Source organism: Ylistrum balloti, unplaced genomic scaffold, assembly GCF_031769215.1.
Source record: "Ylistrum balloti isolate Yb309-2 unplaced genomic scaffold, AGI_CSIRO_Ybal_v1 Utg370776, whole genome shotgun sequence".
NCBI lineage: Eukaryota > Metazoa > Mollusca > Bivalvia > Pectinida > Pectinidae > Ylistrum > Ylistrum balloti.
Genome location: NW_026782454.1, coordinates 170,550 through 186,168, shown reverse-complemented (window position 1 = coordinate 186,168; position 15,619 = coordinate 170,550). Strand labels below are relative to the sequence as shown.

The 15,619-nt window shown below is 36.1% G+C and overlaps 1 protein-coding gene across 1 annotated transcript; it reads right to left on the bottom strand.

Annotated features, from left to right (window-relative positions):
* Positions 1-257: 257 nt before the first annotated feature.
* Positions 258-14,113, bottom strand: LOC132558247 (lymphocyte expansion molecule-like). The gene is made up of 10 exons (XM_060222787.1): positions 14,064-14,113; positions 13,170-13,257; positions 11,423-11,593; positions 6,323-6,445; positions 5,719-5,856; positions 4,911-5,054; positions 2,652-2,819; positions 2,257-2,385; positions 1,256-1,380; positions 258-393 (listed from the first exon to the last, which is right to left on the bottom strand). Exons 1-10 carry the CDS (start codon positions 14,111-14,113, stop codon positions 258-260), a joined length of 1,272 nt encoding a protein of 423 aa, XP_060078770.1.
* Positions 14,114-15,619: the final 1,506 nt, after the last annotated feature.

The following is a 15,619-nucleotide window of genomic DNA, read 5'->3' as shown; positions in this document are numbered from 1 at the left end:
TGAATGATTTAATTAAGAATTCCTTCCTGATATCATTCCAAATTTTGCTTCTAAAACTGTTATCAAGGACATATAAGATATGCTGATCAAACTAATACACTAAAAACATGCATGTTTCATTATGTTCGAGAAATACATCAGGTTTACAAATCTCCACAAAGTGCATGCGGTAAGGTAGACATCACAAAAACTGCTAGGAACAAGAAAGGCTAGCACTATGTCTAGCCTTGTGCACGGAACATCTACGTCGGAATGATTTATACCACGGTGGCTGCTTTCCGTGCGGCAAAATTCATCTGTTCTTTTGTACGTAACATATAACCTTCTGGAGGTTCAGGTGTTACTATAAATACTCTGTCTTCTAATCGTACATCCTTGGCTCGAACTCGTTCCCTGTCAACAAATTGTTAGTGATTTTGAAATCTAGCGATTAAAATATAGAGCTTTGATAATGTATTACACAGTCTACAACCAAATTCACCAAAACCTTAATTTGAGATGAAAAAAGTAAAACACTTTGCAGTATACTGTAATATGTAATAGGTATGTCAGTATAAGCTCCTCTCACCAGGAATAATAAATAATAACTGGTACCAGTTATAATGATATATACCCCATAGTACCAACAACCTTAGCTAGGATTTGATAAATTTGAAAATGAAATAATAATGTAATATTTGATCAAGTTTTTTTCATGTGGTACAATTAAGCACCTGTAGTGTGGAACTGTTTAAAACTTAAATTTCATTTATAATCATTTTCTTTTCTGTCATGATATAATTATATTGATTTTCATATTGCTTAAATACTTCTTCATGATTTCAATGTTATTTTACAAATGAAGTGATTTAGGCCTTTATTTCACTGTCTGAACAAGAACGAAATTAATTTCTTTTATTCTCCTTATGAAAAGTTGATTTCTTTTTGACTAAATGATATCATCTGTCAATATTTGGTTGATTAGTGAAATGGAGTCTATTTTTAATGAATCCTGACATGGTCACAGGAAGCAATGTATCTATATAAAATTATTATTGCTGATTAGAAATTATTTTACTTATTAAAACCTGTCTTTAAAATAATCAATGCCCTTTTGATCTCAGCTTGAGAGCTGAAAGTTGTTTCCCCATGTCCTTAGAGAGCAGGAACATTTGGTGACAGGAAAAAAACTTGATGTAAATTAAGTGTGATTAACAGCTAGGAAGCTACACAAATTTTCTTGAACTTTTCACCAAATTGAAATATTTTGGCTTACTTGAGGAATTTTTCCATGGCTGCGTTAAGTTTGCCTGTTCGTGACTTGAACACACTGTCATTTCCATTTCTATGTTGTGCTTCCTCCCATTTCTGGATGTCATATCGACCGGGTCCCACAGGGTTCTATGACACAAAGAAATATTTAAATAATTATATATAGTTAGGTGTTGTACCAGGTTCACATAGGGTTCTACAACACAAACAAGGATTTAATGATGAAATACAGTTCTTGATGTTGTACTGACAAGGTCCCACATGTTCTACAACACAAACAAGGATTTAATGATGAAATACAGTTCTTGATGTTGTACTGACAAGGTCCCACATGTTCTACAACACAAACAAGGATTTAATGATGAAATACAGTTCTTGATGTTGTACTGACAAGGTCCCACATGTTCTACAACACAAACAAGGATTGGATAATTATAATGGCACCCAAAATAGGCATTATTTATTATCATCTTTTTCATTTTTGAATTTTTTTTCTTGAAAAGTCTTAAGAACTGGGCACTATATTTTGGCCAGTGGAATGCTATCAAGTTAATTAATATCAATGACTTTGACTTAAAGAATTTTTTCAAGGGCATTGGGGTCAAATATGATAACTAACCTTGATTTTTTTCTTCTCACGTTACATGAGACCATTGTATTTGTATAGTAATTTTGATCAAAACTGAATACATTGAACGAAAAACAAGGTTCAAGGCAGATGTGATAACACTTTTAAATATCTTGGGCATAAAATGTTGTTAGAAGGATACCATCCTATAAACTCAGCTGAGGGGATGTTAAAGTTTTTGTCAGGTTTTTCTTTTTTGTTGATTTTGTGGGTACTATACAAATCAATATGATCACAATCTGTTGATTAGTATAAATAGTTTTATTGAACTGTATTTAATCAATTAAGTGTCAAGGAAACAGTTAAAAAAAAAACTTGAAAAACTGAGCCTGACAAAAATATATGATTTTACAAACCTAGCTGGAAGATAGACTTACGAAATTTCTAGTGAAGAACCTTTGAGACATCTTATCGTTTCTCTGTGCAGTTGATAAGAATCCTGGTGCATTCTTAGATCCTGGTTTGGACAATTCTGCTGGTTCATAACTGCCAGGTCCCGGGAAGGACTATAAGTCAAACATTAATAGTCATTACAGAGTGAAAACAAAAAGGTAGGCTAATATTTGGTATATAAGTTTAAATGTATATTTGAACGGAAATAATAATTATTATAGTTTCATTTGGAGGGTAAAAAATATATATATCATATATCATTTTCCTGTAAACAGCAATTCAGATTATTTTTTTGACATCCTGTTAGATGCATTTTTCTAGATTCATATGTCAAAATAGAAAAGATTATTTAATGATCTGTAATGGACCTCTTCCTCACCTCCTCTTTCGGACACTGTGGGAGAGTGTGACAGAAAATTCTCTCTGTTGCTTTAGATGGCGGTTGTTTCACCTTACCAAACTTGCCCTGACGTTTCCTGTGAATTGTCTTCAGATCGTCCACAAACGATTGTAAATCATATTGCCCTGGTCCCAGATTGGCTAGTTTCTGGAACATATTGTTAAACACATTGGTTAAGTGTATTGTATCTAGAAGTTTTTCATCATCACAATATCTAATATCCCTGTGTAGCCAGGAAGATGGTAACAATTACCTGGTAAATACTTACAATACATGTCCAAAGACACGAAATAGGAACAAAACAAAAAAGTAACATGACCAGTGGCACATAAAACAGCTGATGGCTGGAAAATGCATAACACACATTCAACCTTTACAATGAAGGCACCAGTGTGAGATTGTGTGGAATAATCTAGTGATGGGATGATGAATAGATGTTACGTATATATCTGTGTGTATGATGAATAGATGTTACGTATATATCTGTGTGTATGATGAATAGATGTTACGTATATATCTGTGTGTATGATGAATAGATGTTACGTATATATCTGTGTGTATGATGAATAGATGTTACGTATATATCTGTGTGTATGATGAATAGATGTTACGTATATATCTGTGTGGATGATGAATAGATGTTACGTATATATCTGTGTGGATGATAAATAGATGTTACGTATATATCTGTGTGTATGATGAATAGATGTTACGTATATATCTGTGTGTATGATGAATAGATGTTACGTATATATCTGTGTGTATGATAAATAGATGTTACGTATATATCTGTGTGGATGATAAATAGATGTTACGTATATATCTGTGTGTATGATGAATAGATGTTACGTATATATCTGTGTGGATGATAAATAGATGTTACGTATATATCTGTGTGTATGATGAATAGATGTTACGTATATATCTGTGTGTATGATGAATAGATGTTACGTATATATCTGTGTGTATGATAAATAGATGTTACGTATATATTCGACTGCTATATTGTAAACATACTTATTTTGACACAATCAAAAAATGAAACATGTAACATATTTTTGGATGAATTAGCTCAATGATTTATTTGTGTATCTATAATAATTGCTTTATATAAAAACGAAATATAAACACTGCAATTAGCACAATCATATCTTAGGGCAGCAGTTTAGTACAAAAAGTACTAAAATAAGATAAACACTAAGATAAGATTGCTGATAAGATAAGGTCACCACTAAAATAAGATTACTGATAAGATAAGGATACCACTAAAATAAGATTACTGATAAGATAAGGTCACCACTAAAATAAGATTACTGATAAGATAAAGATATCACTAAAATAAGATTACTGATAAGATAAGGATACCACTAAAATAAGATTACTGATAAGATAAGGTCACCACTAAAATAAGATTACTGATAAGATAAGGTCACCACTAAAATAAGATTACTGATAAGATAAAGATATCACTAAAATAAGATTACTGATAAGATAAGGATACCACTAAAATAAGATTACTGATAAGATAAGGTCACCACTAAAATAAGATTACTGATAAGATAAAGATATCACTAAAATAAGATTACTGATAAGATAAGGATACCACTAAAATAAGATTACTGATAAGATAAGGTCACCACTAAAATAAGATTACTGATAAGATAAGGTCACCACTAAAATAAGATTATGCTAAGATAAGGATACCACTAAAATAAGATTACTGATAAGATAAGGATACCACTAAAATAAGATTACTGATAAGATAAGGATACCACTAAAATAAGATTACTGATAAGATAAGGATACCACTAAAATAAGATTACTGATAAGATAAGGTCACCACTAAAATAAGATTACTGATAAGATAAGGATACCACTAAAATAAGATTACTGATAAGATAAGGTCACCACTAAAATAAGATTATGCTAAGATAAGGTCACCACTAAAATAAGATTACTGATAAGATAAGGATACCACTAAAATAAGATTACCAATAAGATAAGGATACCACTAAAATAAGATTACTGATAAGATAAGGATACCACTAAAATAAGATTACTGATAAGATAAGGATACCACTAAAATAAGATTATGCTAAGATAAGCATATTTATAGTAACTCTCCATATCAGATAACTGTACCTTTGATGATTTTCTTAATGGCTAGGTCTTCCCATGGCACCAGGTAAAATACATTAATATGTGACATTGTTTCTGACTGGCTGTTCATATACTTACAGGTGCTGCTAGATGTCCTACTGTGATTGGTTTGTTTCTATCCCCGGAGAATAAGTCATATGGGCCACGTAGACTTGTAACTTTGTTTACTCGCTCCTCCACGAAACTTTTAAAGTTGTATGTACCGGGTCCCAGTTCCGATCCCTGTTAATGTTGGAAATTCAAAATGTATAACTAGAAACATGAAGATGTTATCAAGAACTCTGTTCACATGTGTACTCTGTTCTCTGAAATACACTATCCTCACGTGTACTCTGTTTTCACGTTTACCCTGTTTTCATATTTACTCTGTTCTCTGAAATATTCTGTTCTCACACGTACTCTATCCTCACGCGTACTCTATCCTCACGCGTACTCTTTTCTCACGCGTACTCTGTCCTCACGCGTACTCTATCCACACGCATACTCTATCCTCACACGTACTCTATCCTCACACGTACTCTATCTTCACGTGTACTCTATCCTCACACGTACTCTATCCTCACACGTACTCTATCCTCACACGTACTCTATCTTCACGTGTACTCTATCCTCACACGTACTCTATCCTCACACGTACTCTATCTTCACGTGTACTCTATCCTCACACGTACTCTATCCTCACGCGTACTCTATCCTCACACGTACTCTATCCTCACGTGTACTCTATCCTCACACGTACTCTGTTTTCACGTTTACTCTGTTCTCATGTGTTCTCTGTATAACTAGGAAGGTTTCCTATTTAAATTAAGAAGTCGACGTCTGTTTAGCTTAAAACGAAAGAATCATGATTGAGAAGTTTCTGTAATAGATAACATAAGATATTAACCACAGAGGGAAGATTTCTCGGTGTTGATGATCCAGCGTCCAACATGCCAACTGTACTGGCTGATTTCTTCTCCTTTTGGATGATGGCAGCATGAGGAACACCCCCATCTCCATATGTCCCCGGCCCTGGTGTGTCATCCTGGGAACCACAAAACAAATAATATTTTACTACATCCCAATGTAATTAAGCTAGACAATTATGGGGAAGTCACTTTAATCTTCTGTCAGTTTTATAATCTAATCTAAGAAGAAGAAAAAAGGAGAACATTTATTGTTTTATATGAGCTTGTTTCCTGTGAATAGCCAGTGTAATTTTGTGGTGGAATCCTCTAGTGGTGTATTCTCCAATGAACAACACACTGGAGGCCCATTGTATGCCATTCAGAGCAATTACGGTAATGTGTCTTGCCCAAGGACACAACCAAGAAAGCACAGACTCGTCGGTTTCTCTTAAGAATCACAAACTGTCGCAGGTTGGGAGTTAAGGGATGTGGAACCTGCACACACCTCAGAATTTCATTCGAGGTTGAAAATACCAATTATCTAATGACTAAGCTAATGGAATACATAGTAAAGAGATACAGGAGGAAATGAAGTGAACAAACCACTGATTGGTCCTTGAAGCGATGTGACAAAGTTTGACAGATTCCTCGGTAGCTCCTTGGTTTTTCATCACCATGCTGCAAGAAATCCTTGATGTCGTATGAGCCAGGACCAAGTTTTCTTGCCTTAGACAAAAACAAAAAAAAATGTCATTAACAAAGTTTCCTGATTCCAAGCCTCAAAAACCTGATTTGAAAAAATAAACAATTTCGTCTAATTTAGGACCAAAAATGAAAATGTTTCAAACTGAAAATTAAGCCATAAAGATTCCTTGAGTCTGATCGAGGAAATAATGGGGATGGGGTGGGGGAGGGAGTGAAATTTAGAATAGTATAAAGGAATATGACTTATGTCGTCGTATAAATTATGATCATAGAGAAATGTACATCAGTAAGCCTGACCTAGGTGGACGTATAAACTTCATGGATAGTTTCAGTATTTTACTTACCGATTATAAATAAATGTTTAATGTCCTTAAAAAGATTCTCTAACAACATAAATGAAAACTATTTCTTTGTTTATCATTTTCACAGACTGGTATTATAACTAGGTTACATCACACTGAATGTTTGACTTCTTTAAGTTTAATACTATAGTCCATAACATCATTTCACAGGAATTTCAGTATTTCAGGGAATTTTGGAACAATAGCTTTTTTCTAGCTCCATATACTCAGGTACTTGGCAATAACCTTCAATAACTGAAGAGATAAAACAGGTCAGGTTAGTCAGTGTAACATCTGATGTATCACAGACAATAATGGCTAATATTTAACTTAATAATTGATTAACCCCCAGGAAAGAGAGCCAGACCAACATTTACCTGGCCGACCATCCCAGTATCAACAGTCTACTGGCACTGCTATGTTGATGGAGAATTACATTGATTGACACACCCTCAATTAAGGGTAGCTTTACAGTGGGACTGATCAATACTCCTTTCTGACCGGCTAAATACACAGTAAACATATAAACAGCAAAACCACATATACCATGATCAACTGTTAACTGTGCCTCCATAAATATGTTGGTTTAACAACGGCAGTTGTCAATGTAGTATTTAAGGCAGAAATATTTACCATATCAGATCATCAACCACAAATCAGAAACAACGACACCACTTATGTGTATATCACCAAAAAGGAAATTGTCCATAACTCTATAATGTCTTAATGAAGAATCACAGCAGGACAAGTCAGTGAGACAGTTACTGACTGAATATGATATAAATTTGGTTAGTGAGACCTGTATCAGACCTGTTACTGACTGAATATGATATTTATCTGGTTAGTGAGGCCTGTATCAGACCTGTTACTGACTAAATATGATATTTATCTGGTTATTGAGGCCTGTACAAGACCTATTACTGACTGAATATGATATAAATTTGGTTAGTGAGGCCTGTATCAGACCTGTTACTAACTGGATGATATTAATCTGGTTAGTGAGGCCTGTATCAGACTTGTTACTGACTGAATATGATATTAATCTGGTTATTGAGGCCTGTATCAGACCTGTTACTAACTGGATATGATATTAATCTGGTTATTGCTGGCTGTATCAGTGTATGAAGAGAAAACCATGACAATGAAAGACAATACATATTGAAATTCAAAAACTGAACAATTATGTTTAACTTAAATTTGAATCCTTTTGCACCAATTATAGCGATAAAGTAGATGTAAATACACCTATGTTATGTCTGTACTGTTAATTTATACTTCATCCTGTCCTCTCCAGGCCATAATGCTCTTCATGTCTGTAGAATATCTATGACCTTTATCCTACAGCACTCAGACAGTGTTTACCAGACACTTCAGACAGTGATTCAAGTACACGACAATACAAACAGACTAAAATCACTGACACATTTCAGGTAAGCTGACCCTGAACAAACCAATAATCTTCACCAAGACTATCTACATAGAACATCTTACTTAAGATTCAGATCAGCCTTGCACTCTCCTGATCAGAAAAGGGATCAGCCATTTCCCCCTCCCTGATCAGAACAGGGATCAACCACGCTCCCCCCCCCTCCCTGATCCGGACAGGGATCAGCCATGCCCCCTCTGTGATCTGGACAGGGATCAGCCATGCCCCCTCTGTGATCTGGACAGGGACGAGCGCCATCCCCTCCCTGATCTGGACAGGGATCAGTCATGCTCCCTCCCTGATAAGAACAGGGATCAGCCACACACACCCCTCTGTGATCTTGACAGGGACGAGCGCCATCCCCTCCCTGATCTGGACAGAGATCAGTCATGCTCCCTCCCTGATCAGAACAGGGATCAGCCACACACACCCCTCTGTGATCTTGACAGGTATCAGTCATGTCCCCTCCCTGATCTGGACAGGGACAAGCCATTTCCCCCTCCATGATCTTGACAGGGATAAACCATTTCCCCTACCTGATCTAGACAGGGAAAAGCCAAGTCCCTTCTGTGATCTGGACAGGGATCAGTCATGCTCCCTCCCTGATAAGAACAGGGATCAGCCACACACACCCCTCTGTGATCTTGACAGGGACGAGCGCCATCCCCTCCCTGATCTGGACAGAGATCAGTCATGCTCCCTCCCTGATCAGAACAGGGATCAGCCACACACACCCCTCTGTGATCTTTACAGGTATCAGTCATGTCCCCTCCCTGATCTGGACAGGGACAAGCTATTTCCCTCTCCATGATCTTGACAGGGATAAACCATTTCCCCTACCTGATCTAGACAGGGAAAAGCCACGTCCATTCTGTGATCTGGACAGGGATCAGTCATGCTCCCTCCCTGATCAGAACAGGGATCAGCCACACGCCCCCCTCTGTGATCTTGACAGGGACACACACACAGAGATCAGTCATGCTCCCTCCCTGATCAGAACAGGGATCAGCCACACACACCCCTCTGTGATCTTGACAGGTATCAGTCATGTCCCCTCCCTGATCTGGACAGGGACAAGCCATTTCCCCCTCCATGATCTTGACAAGGATAAACCATTTCCCCTACCTGATCTAGACAGGGAAAAGCCACGTCCCTTCTGTGATCTGGACAGGAATCAGTCACACTCCCTCTTTGATCTGAACAGGGGTCAGTATTGCCCCCTCCCTTATCTGGACAGGGATTAGCCATAGACAGGGACTAGACACACACCCTCCCTGATCTAGACAGGGATCAGCCATGCCCTCTCCCTGATCTGGACAGGGACAACCACACCTCCTCCTTGCCCTGGACATGTAAGAGAATGTCTGTAGACTTGTCTTTACTTGTCTGATGTGAGATAATTTGGTGTTATAAGGTGGTGTGTGTTGGTAAACTTGTTTTTACTGTCACTAAAGCAGACAATAAATAAACAGATAAACAAAGGTAAAACAAGTCTTTATTTTTGCACTTAAACTATCAAAAAACGCTTTATACAAAAAATGAATCTATCAAGATTTAAATCAGAGTATGAAGGCCTTACAACTGCTTGATCCAAACTGATAAAAGATGTTTTGCTCCCATTGCATCCACCCCACTACCTCCTGGGGTACAGATCTTGTTTAACATAGAAAAAAACATCTGTGATCTAATGATGCTTCAGACCAATTTTGTTTAAAATGGATTCCTATGGATTAAGAATTTTAAAGATATCAGGTACTTCTATTATCCGATATTGGTCCTGCAACTCTGCAATAAGAAGTTTCTTCATCTAAGGATACTTCAGGTCAAATTTGGACAAAATCCTGTCATTTCCAACAGACAAAAAATAAATGAAAATTCACTTCTATTTCCCCATTTAGGCCCTGTCCTTTACAGTACAAAAAGTCTGAAATTATACCCTAACTCTATCGATGAATCAATGATAACAACTCTACACAGCTAAACAATTACAGGTAAAAGAATTCGACAAATTCATTATTTATCAGTGGAGGATACATGTGCTGTTATAAATCGTTCTGTTAACACTTTCTCTCACAGATGTGTCACCTTTCTGATAAAAAATCCTATTTTACAGGTAGGTGGTTGTCTTAAGTTTTATATGTTTAGTGTACATGTTTACATACCTGGTAGATTTAAATAACATATAGTATACACTAGTGAACTATACTGCACTCATTTAAAAAAAATCATCTAAACAGAAAACGGCCTCCTTATTATCATGGGTTCCATAGTGATGTCATTGGTTGATGGTTTTCTATAAAAAGTAATAGTGACCCTGACCTTTGAACCCTTAAACATGAAACCAATTGAGGTATTGTTATGTTGGTATAAAGTTTGATTAAATTCCATGACATGAAGTCAGTAGTGATGGCATTGTATTGGTTGATCTTTTTCTCTAAATAGTAATGATGTGACCTTGACCTGGGAATTCCTTAAGGGTACTTTCAATGGTGACCTATAAGTTAAGTTGCAATCCCTGATGAAATAAAGTTGCTAGATTGAATTTGAACAAGATGGGATGGGAAAGGAGGGATGGGACAACAACATTCTGTCCCCTACAAAATGAAACAAGTATAAAAATCACAGATCTTAATAACAATAAATGACTTTATTCATAGAGTCAATAATACTTTTGAGGTCGACAATAAAACACAATATTTACAATGGGTGTCCTTGTATAAAGGTTGACATAAATCCCAGTTCTAGTGTCATAATGTCCATATTATTGTAAAACCTGGAAATTAGAGCCTCACAAAAATACAGGATTTGTAATTATGTATTTACAGTTTTAAGTGGTATTAGGACAAGGTAATGCGTGGACTCCAAGGTTCATACTAACAGTTTAAACTTTGTAAAAATGAGAAGCCTGACAAGGTATAACTATACACAAAACATTTGTGATGAAGGTTTCATGTTTCTCATGTAAAACACAAAAGAAAGTTAGATTTTGTTTATGATTTGAATTCAGCTTTAATGTAGAAGTCATAACTTAGAGACATGCCATGAAACTATAACTACATTAAAACTTGGCCAGATACAGCAGAACCTATTAAAATTTTGTAATAGGTATTGACAAGGATGATTCGGTAAAATCCACCAGCCCAGATTGACAATGAAAATATTCAAACCTACTCTGTTCAGGATAAAGCAATATTTATACGAATTTCAAAATTCCACAAGAAATAAACTTACCAGCATTTTTTTTAGTTCCCATTGATCTTTGTGCAGGAGGTGAGGTAAGGCTGCCATTCTCTCCACCTCATAGGCGCGTGCCCAGCCTGGTCCTGCTGACCGTTCTTCAACAGATTTGGTGCTGAAGCCACCATGGTCCACCTTGTAGGATCCTGGTCCAAGTCGGCGATTCTATACAAGTCAAATTCAAGTCATTTCTAACTGCAATATAGCACATAGGAGCACAAGACAGCAGAAACTAACACAAACTGATGCAAATGATTGAAACAAGTATAGATAATGAATAGGGACTTTCTTTCTGACGATGAATGAACCATTTACTCGAGGTTTTACATATATCAATTAAAACAATGAAAATATATTATACAAAACATTTTTTTTACTTCAAATTGACTAAAATGTTTTTCTAATATTCTTACTGAAGACTTATACCTAGCACCTGACAATGATCATTGCTTAATAACACATTACATTTTATTTTTTTCTGTCAGAACAAAAAAGAAACAGGAGAAATCTTGAGACAGACGCATATACATCTGTGATGTGAGGGACACTGTGATTACTACACACATCAACATCTGTGATGGCAGGGACACTGATTACTACACACATCAACATCTGTGATGGGAGGGACACTGTGATTACCACACACATCAACATCTGTGATGGGAGGGACACTGATTACTACACACATCAACATCTGTGATGGGAGGGACACTGTGATTACTACACACATCAACATCTGTGATGGGAGGGACACTGTGATTACTACACACATCAACATCTGTGATGGGAGGGACACTGATTACTACACACATCAACATCTGTGATGGGAGAGACAGTGATTACTACACACATCAACATCTGTGATGGGAGAGACACTGATTACCACACACACCAACATCTGTGATGGGAGGGACACTGATTGCTACACACATCAACATCTGTGATGGGAGGGACACTGTGATTACTACACACATCAACATCTGTGATGGGAGGGACACTGTGATTACTACACACATCAATATCTGTGATGGGAGGGACACTGTGATTACCACACACATCAACATCTGTGATGGGAGGGACACTGATTACTACACACATCAACATCTGTGATGGGAGGGACACTGATTGCTACACACATCAACATCTGTGATGGGAGGGACACTGTGATTACTACACACATCAACATCTGTGATGGGAGGGACACTGTGATTACCACACACATCAACATCTGTGATGGGAGGGACACTGTGATTACCACACACATCAACATCTGTGATGGGAGGGACACTGATTACTACACACATCAACATCTGTGATGGGAGGGACACTGTGATTACTACACACATCAACATCTGTGATGGGAGTGACACTGTGATTAATACACATATCAACATCTGTGATGGGAGGGACACTGTGATTACTACACACATCAACATCTGTGATGGGAGAGACACTGTGATTACTACACACACCAACATCTGTGATGGGAGGGACACTGTGATTACTACACACATCAACATTTGTGATGGGAGGGACACTGTGATTACCACACACATCAACATCTGTGATGGGAGAGACACTGATTACCACACACACCAACATCTGTGATGGGAGGGACACTGATCGCTACACACATCATCATCTGTGATGGGAGGGACACTGTGATTACCACACACGTCAACATCGTAACTTCAATCTAAAATATATTACTTTTTAATTAATCAATAAAAATATAACTTACCAGTACATCAATAGATTTTTTGTCATAAGGAATTTCTGTAAATGTGCCGGGATATTTGCTTTTTGGATGAACTCCAGACACATCAAACCTGGGGAGAAAAATGAAAAGATAATATAAAAATCAGATGTTATATCTAATACATATACAAAAAATAAATGAGAAAAATTAACTTACGGTATTTTTTTTAATATATAACTTGTTTTAATATGTCTTTGTCAGCCCTATTTAACAAACTTCTCAATACTCTGTGATCACATCACATAAATGATCGCATTTTTGAAAACAATGTACTAAAATGTGATCGACGTATCAACATATTGTCAAAAAACGTGTGGTTCACACACTCCTTTATAACTACTTCATTAAGCTGAAATCCTTTGTTAGTTTATATTGGAGTCGCTATCGTGTACAATATATTTGCAAGACAGCTGTGTATTTAATTTCAATTAGATTACAATCTGATACTACTTTTCAAACCGTAATTGGAATAATACAACAGTTTATTTAAATGTCCGTGGCTTATATTTATCAAACGTAATTTACAAGCAACGGCATCGCAATTATTTACAATGGTATTAGATAGGACTCGACAGATAATTATCAACGAACATTTAACATGACATATTGCATCAATAGTATACGGGCTGTCGGATATAGTTAGACTTCTACAAAAGGGCCAAGTGTCACAACTAGGCTATATCATTGTTATTAAACAGATTTACCATATTTCCATAGAAATGGTCGGTTAGACATAGGTCAAGATTTATGACAACATTATTGCAGAAATCGCCACGATTTAAAGTAGTCTTGTGACACGATGATTTACAGCTGACTTTAAATATATTATAAATGCAGGTTAAGCTTAGATCTCTGTATTTTTTATTTCATACTTGCCTTGCTGTCTGTGTACCGAACGGAGCTCCGTTAAATTTCTTTTCTGCCATAATTCCTTCCTTTAATCACTGTGTATATAATTGTTCTATTCTTAAGCTCATACCCCTTTCATCGTCCTACATGGTAGTAAAATTATTGACATATAGCCCTACACTCGTCCCGAGTTGTCAGCGATCACGTCACATGGCAACATCAAGCCTACTCTCTAACCCAAAGTGGAAGAAAAAGTAAACACTCTAGAAATATCGTTTTCTTAACACTTTTTATCACGACTAAATAAAATCTTGAACAGAAAGCCATATAACTGAACACACTTTATCTTAGTATTTACTAAAAGCAACACAAAACTGAAATATGAAGGAATTAATTGTTATCAAGGGAAGTAACTCTAAAATTGACACGTGCACGCACAGACGACAGAACATTACCTCGCAAACAAGTTTAGTTTTCGTTTATATCTTACGTTTTTAAATCAGCATAATACAATTGGATGATCAAAACGATAATCTTTGGAAACTTTTCACAACTGTATTTTTAGCAAATTTTACACGAATCATAATCTTTATATTTCAGTTGATAAATATTTTAATTTTAATAATCCTGATTAACTATAATCAAATACGAAAAAATGTCTTCCGAAAATTTTTATACGGTCTTTTAAAATGAAAGGATGATCAAGATGTGACAACATTGCTACTTAAGGCACCAAAGCTATCACAGCTCATCTATATTCAACAACGAAAGTGATTTTTTTTTTTTGTATTTTACGTAAGTTTTTTTTCAGTCAAAGTTACTGTAGTACGAAGGAGTAAAGAAAACACACTGCCCCCAGCGAGGTTCAAACTAGCAACCCTTCAGTTTCTAGCCAGACACTGTACCGCTTGGCTAAAGGCAAATTCCAACTAGTCAAGACTAGTAAGGCGACCTGAAGTCTTGGCTTCTACAAAACCATGGCTTCACGAATCTCGACTTTTTCTTCTTCCTCTACCAGATAATGACTAACTTCAACAGATTGAAGGTTTTGCCATGTATGGTTAGCTGCGGCAAGAAATGGAGAGGAAACAGAATTAATAACAGAATGAGGAGATTATTGATTTGAAGGAAAATAATGTGTCAGCTGTTGAAATTTCTAGCGGAAGTGTATTCCAGTTATTGATTGTCTGAGGAAAGAAGGATTCTTTGCTCGCAGACATTCTGCAGGAGATAGTGCAGAAATAATTTTCACACCAGTGACTTGTAAGTCTTGTAGTGTTTGGGGTTGATGGCGACTTTACTTTGGCATATTTTATCATATTTCCCAGCTATTTGACACATTTAAATTTTAAAACTTCAAATGCCACACATTATTCATGATGAATAATATATATAAACAACATAATTTAATTTTATTTACTGAAATGCTATCAACATCCACGCTATGGTAAATCCTGCAACCCTGTTATGTATGCAGGAAATTTTGAAAAATCTTTCCATTGCCCTCTATGAAACAGAGAACGAATGATTATGCCTATCTGATTTTTAATAATAAAAAACAATATGAAAACAAAGTTAATTTC

Bases quoted from the DNA above. Each gene is read 5' to 3' on its own strand.
- LOC132558247 (XM_060222787.1), bottom strand. From the start codon at position 14,113: ATGGCAGAAAAGAAATTTAACGGAGCTCCGTTCGGTACACAGACAGCA. The intron at 6,446-11,422 runs GTAAGTTTATTT...TTTTTGTCTAAG, and splicing joins GGGAACTAAAAAAAATGCTG to GCAAGAAAACTTGGTCCTGG. The intron at 5,055-5,718 runs GTTAATATCTTA...CAACATTAACAG, and splicing joins CGAGAAATCTTCCCTCTGTG to GGATCGGAACTGGGACCCGG.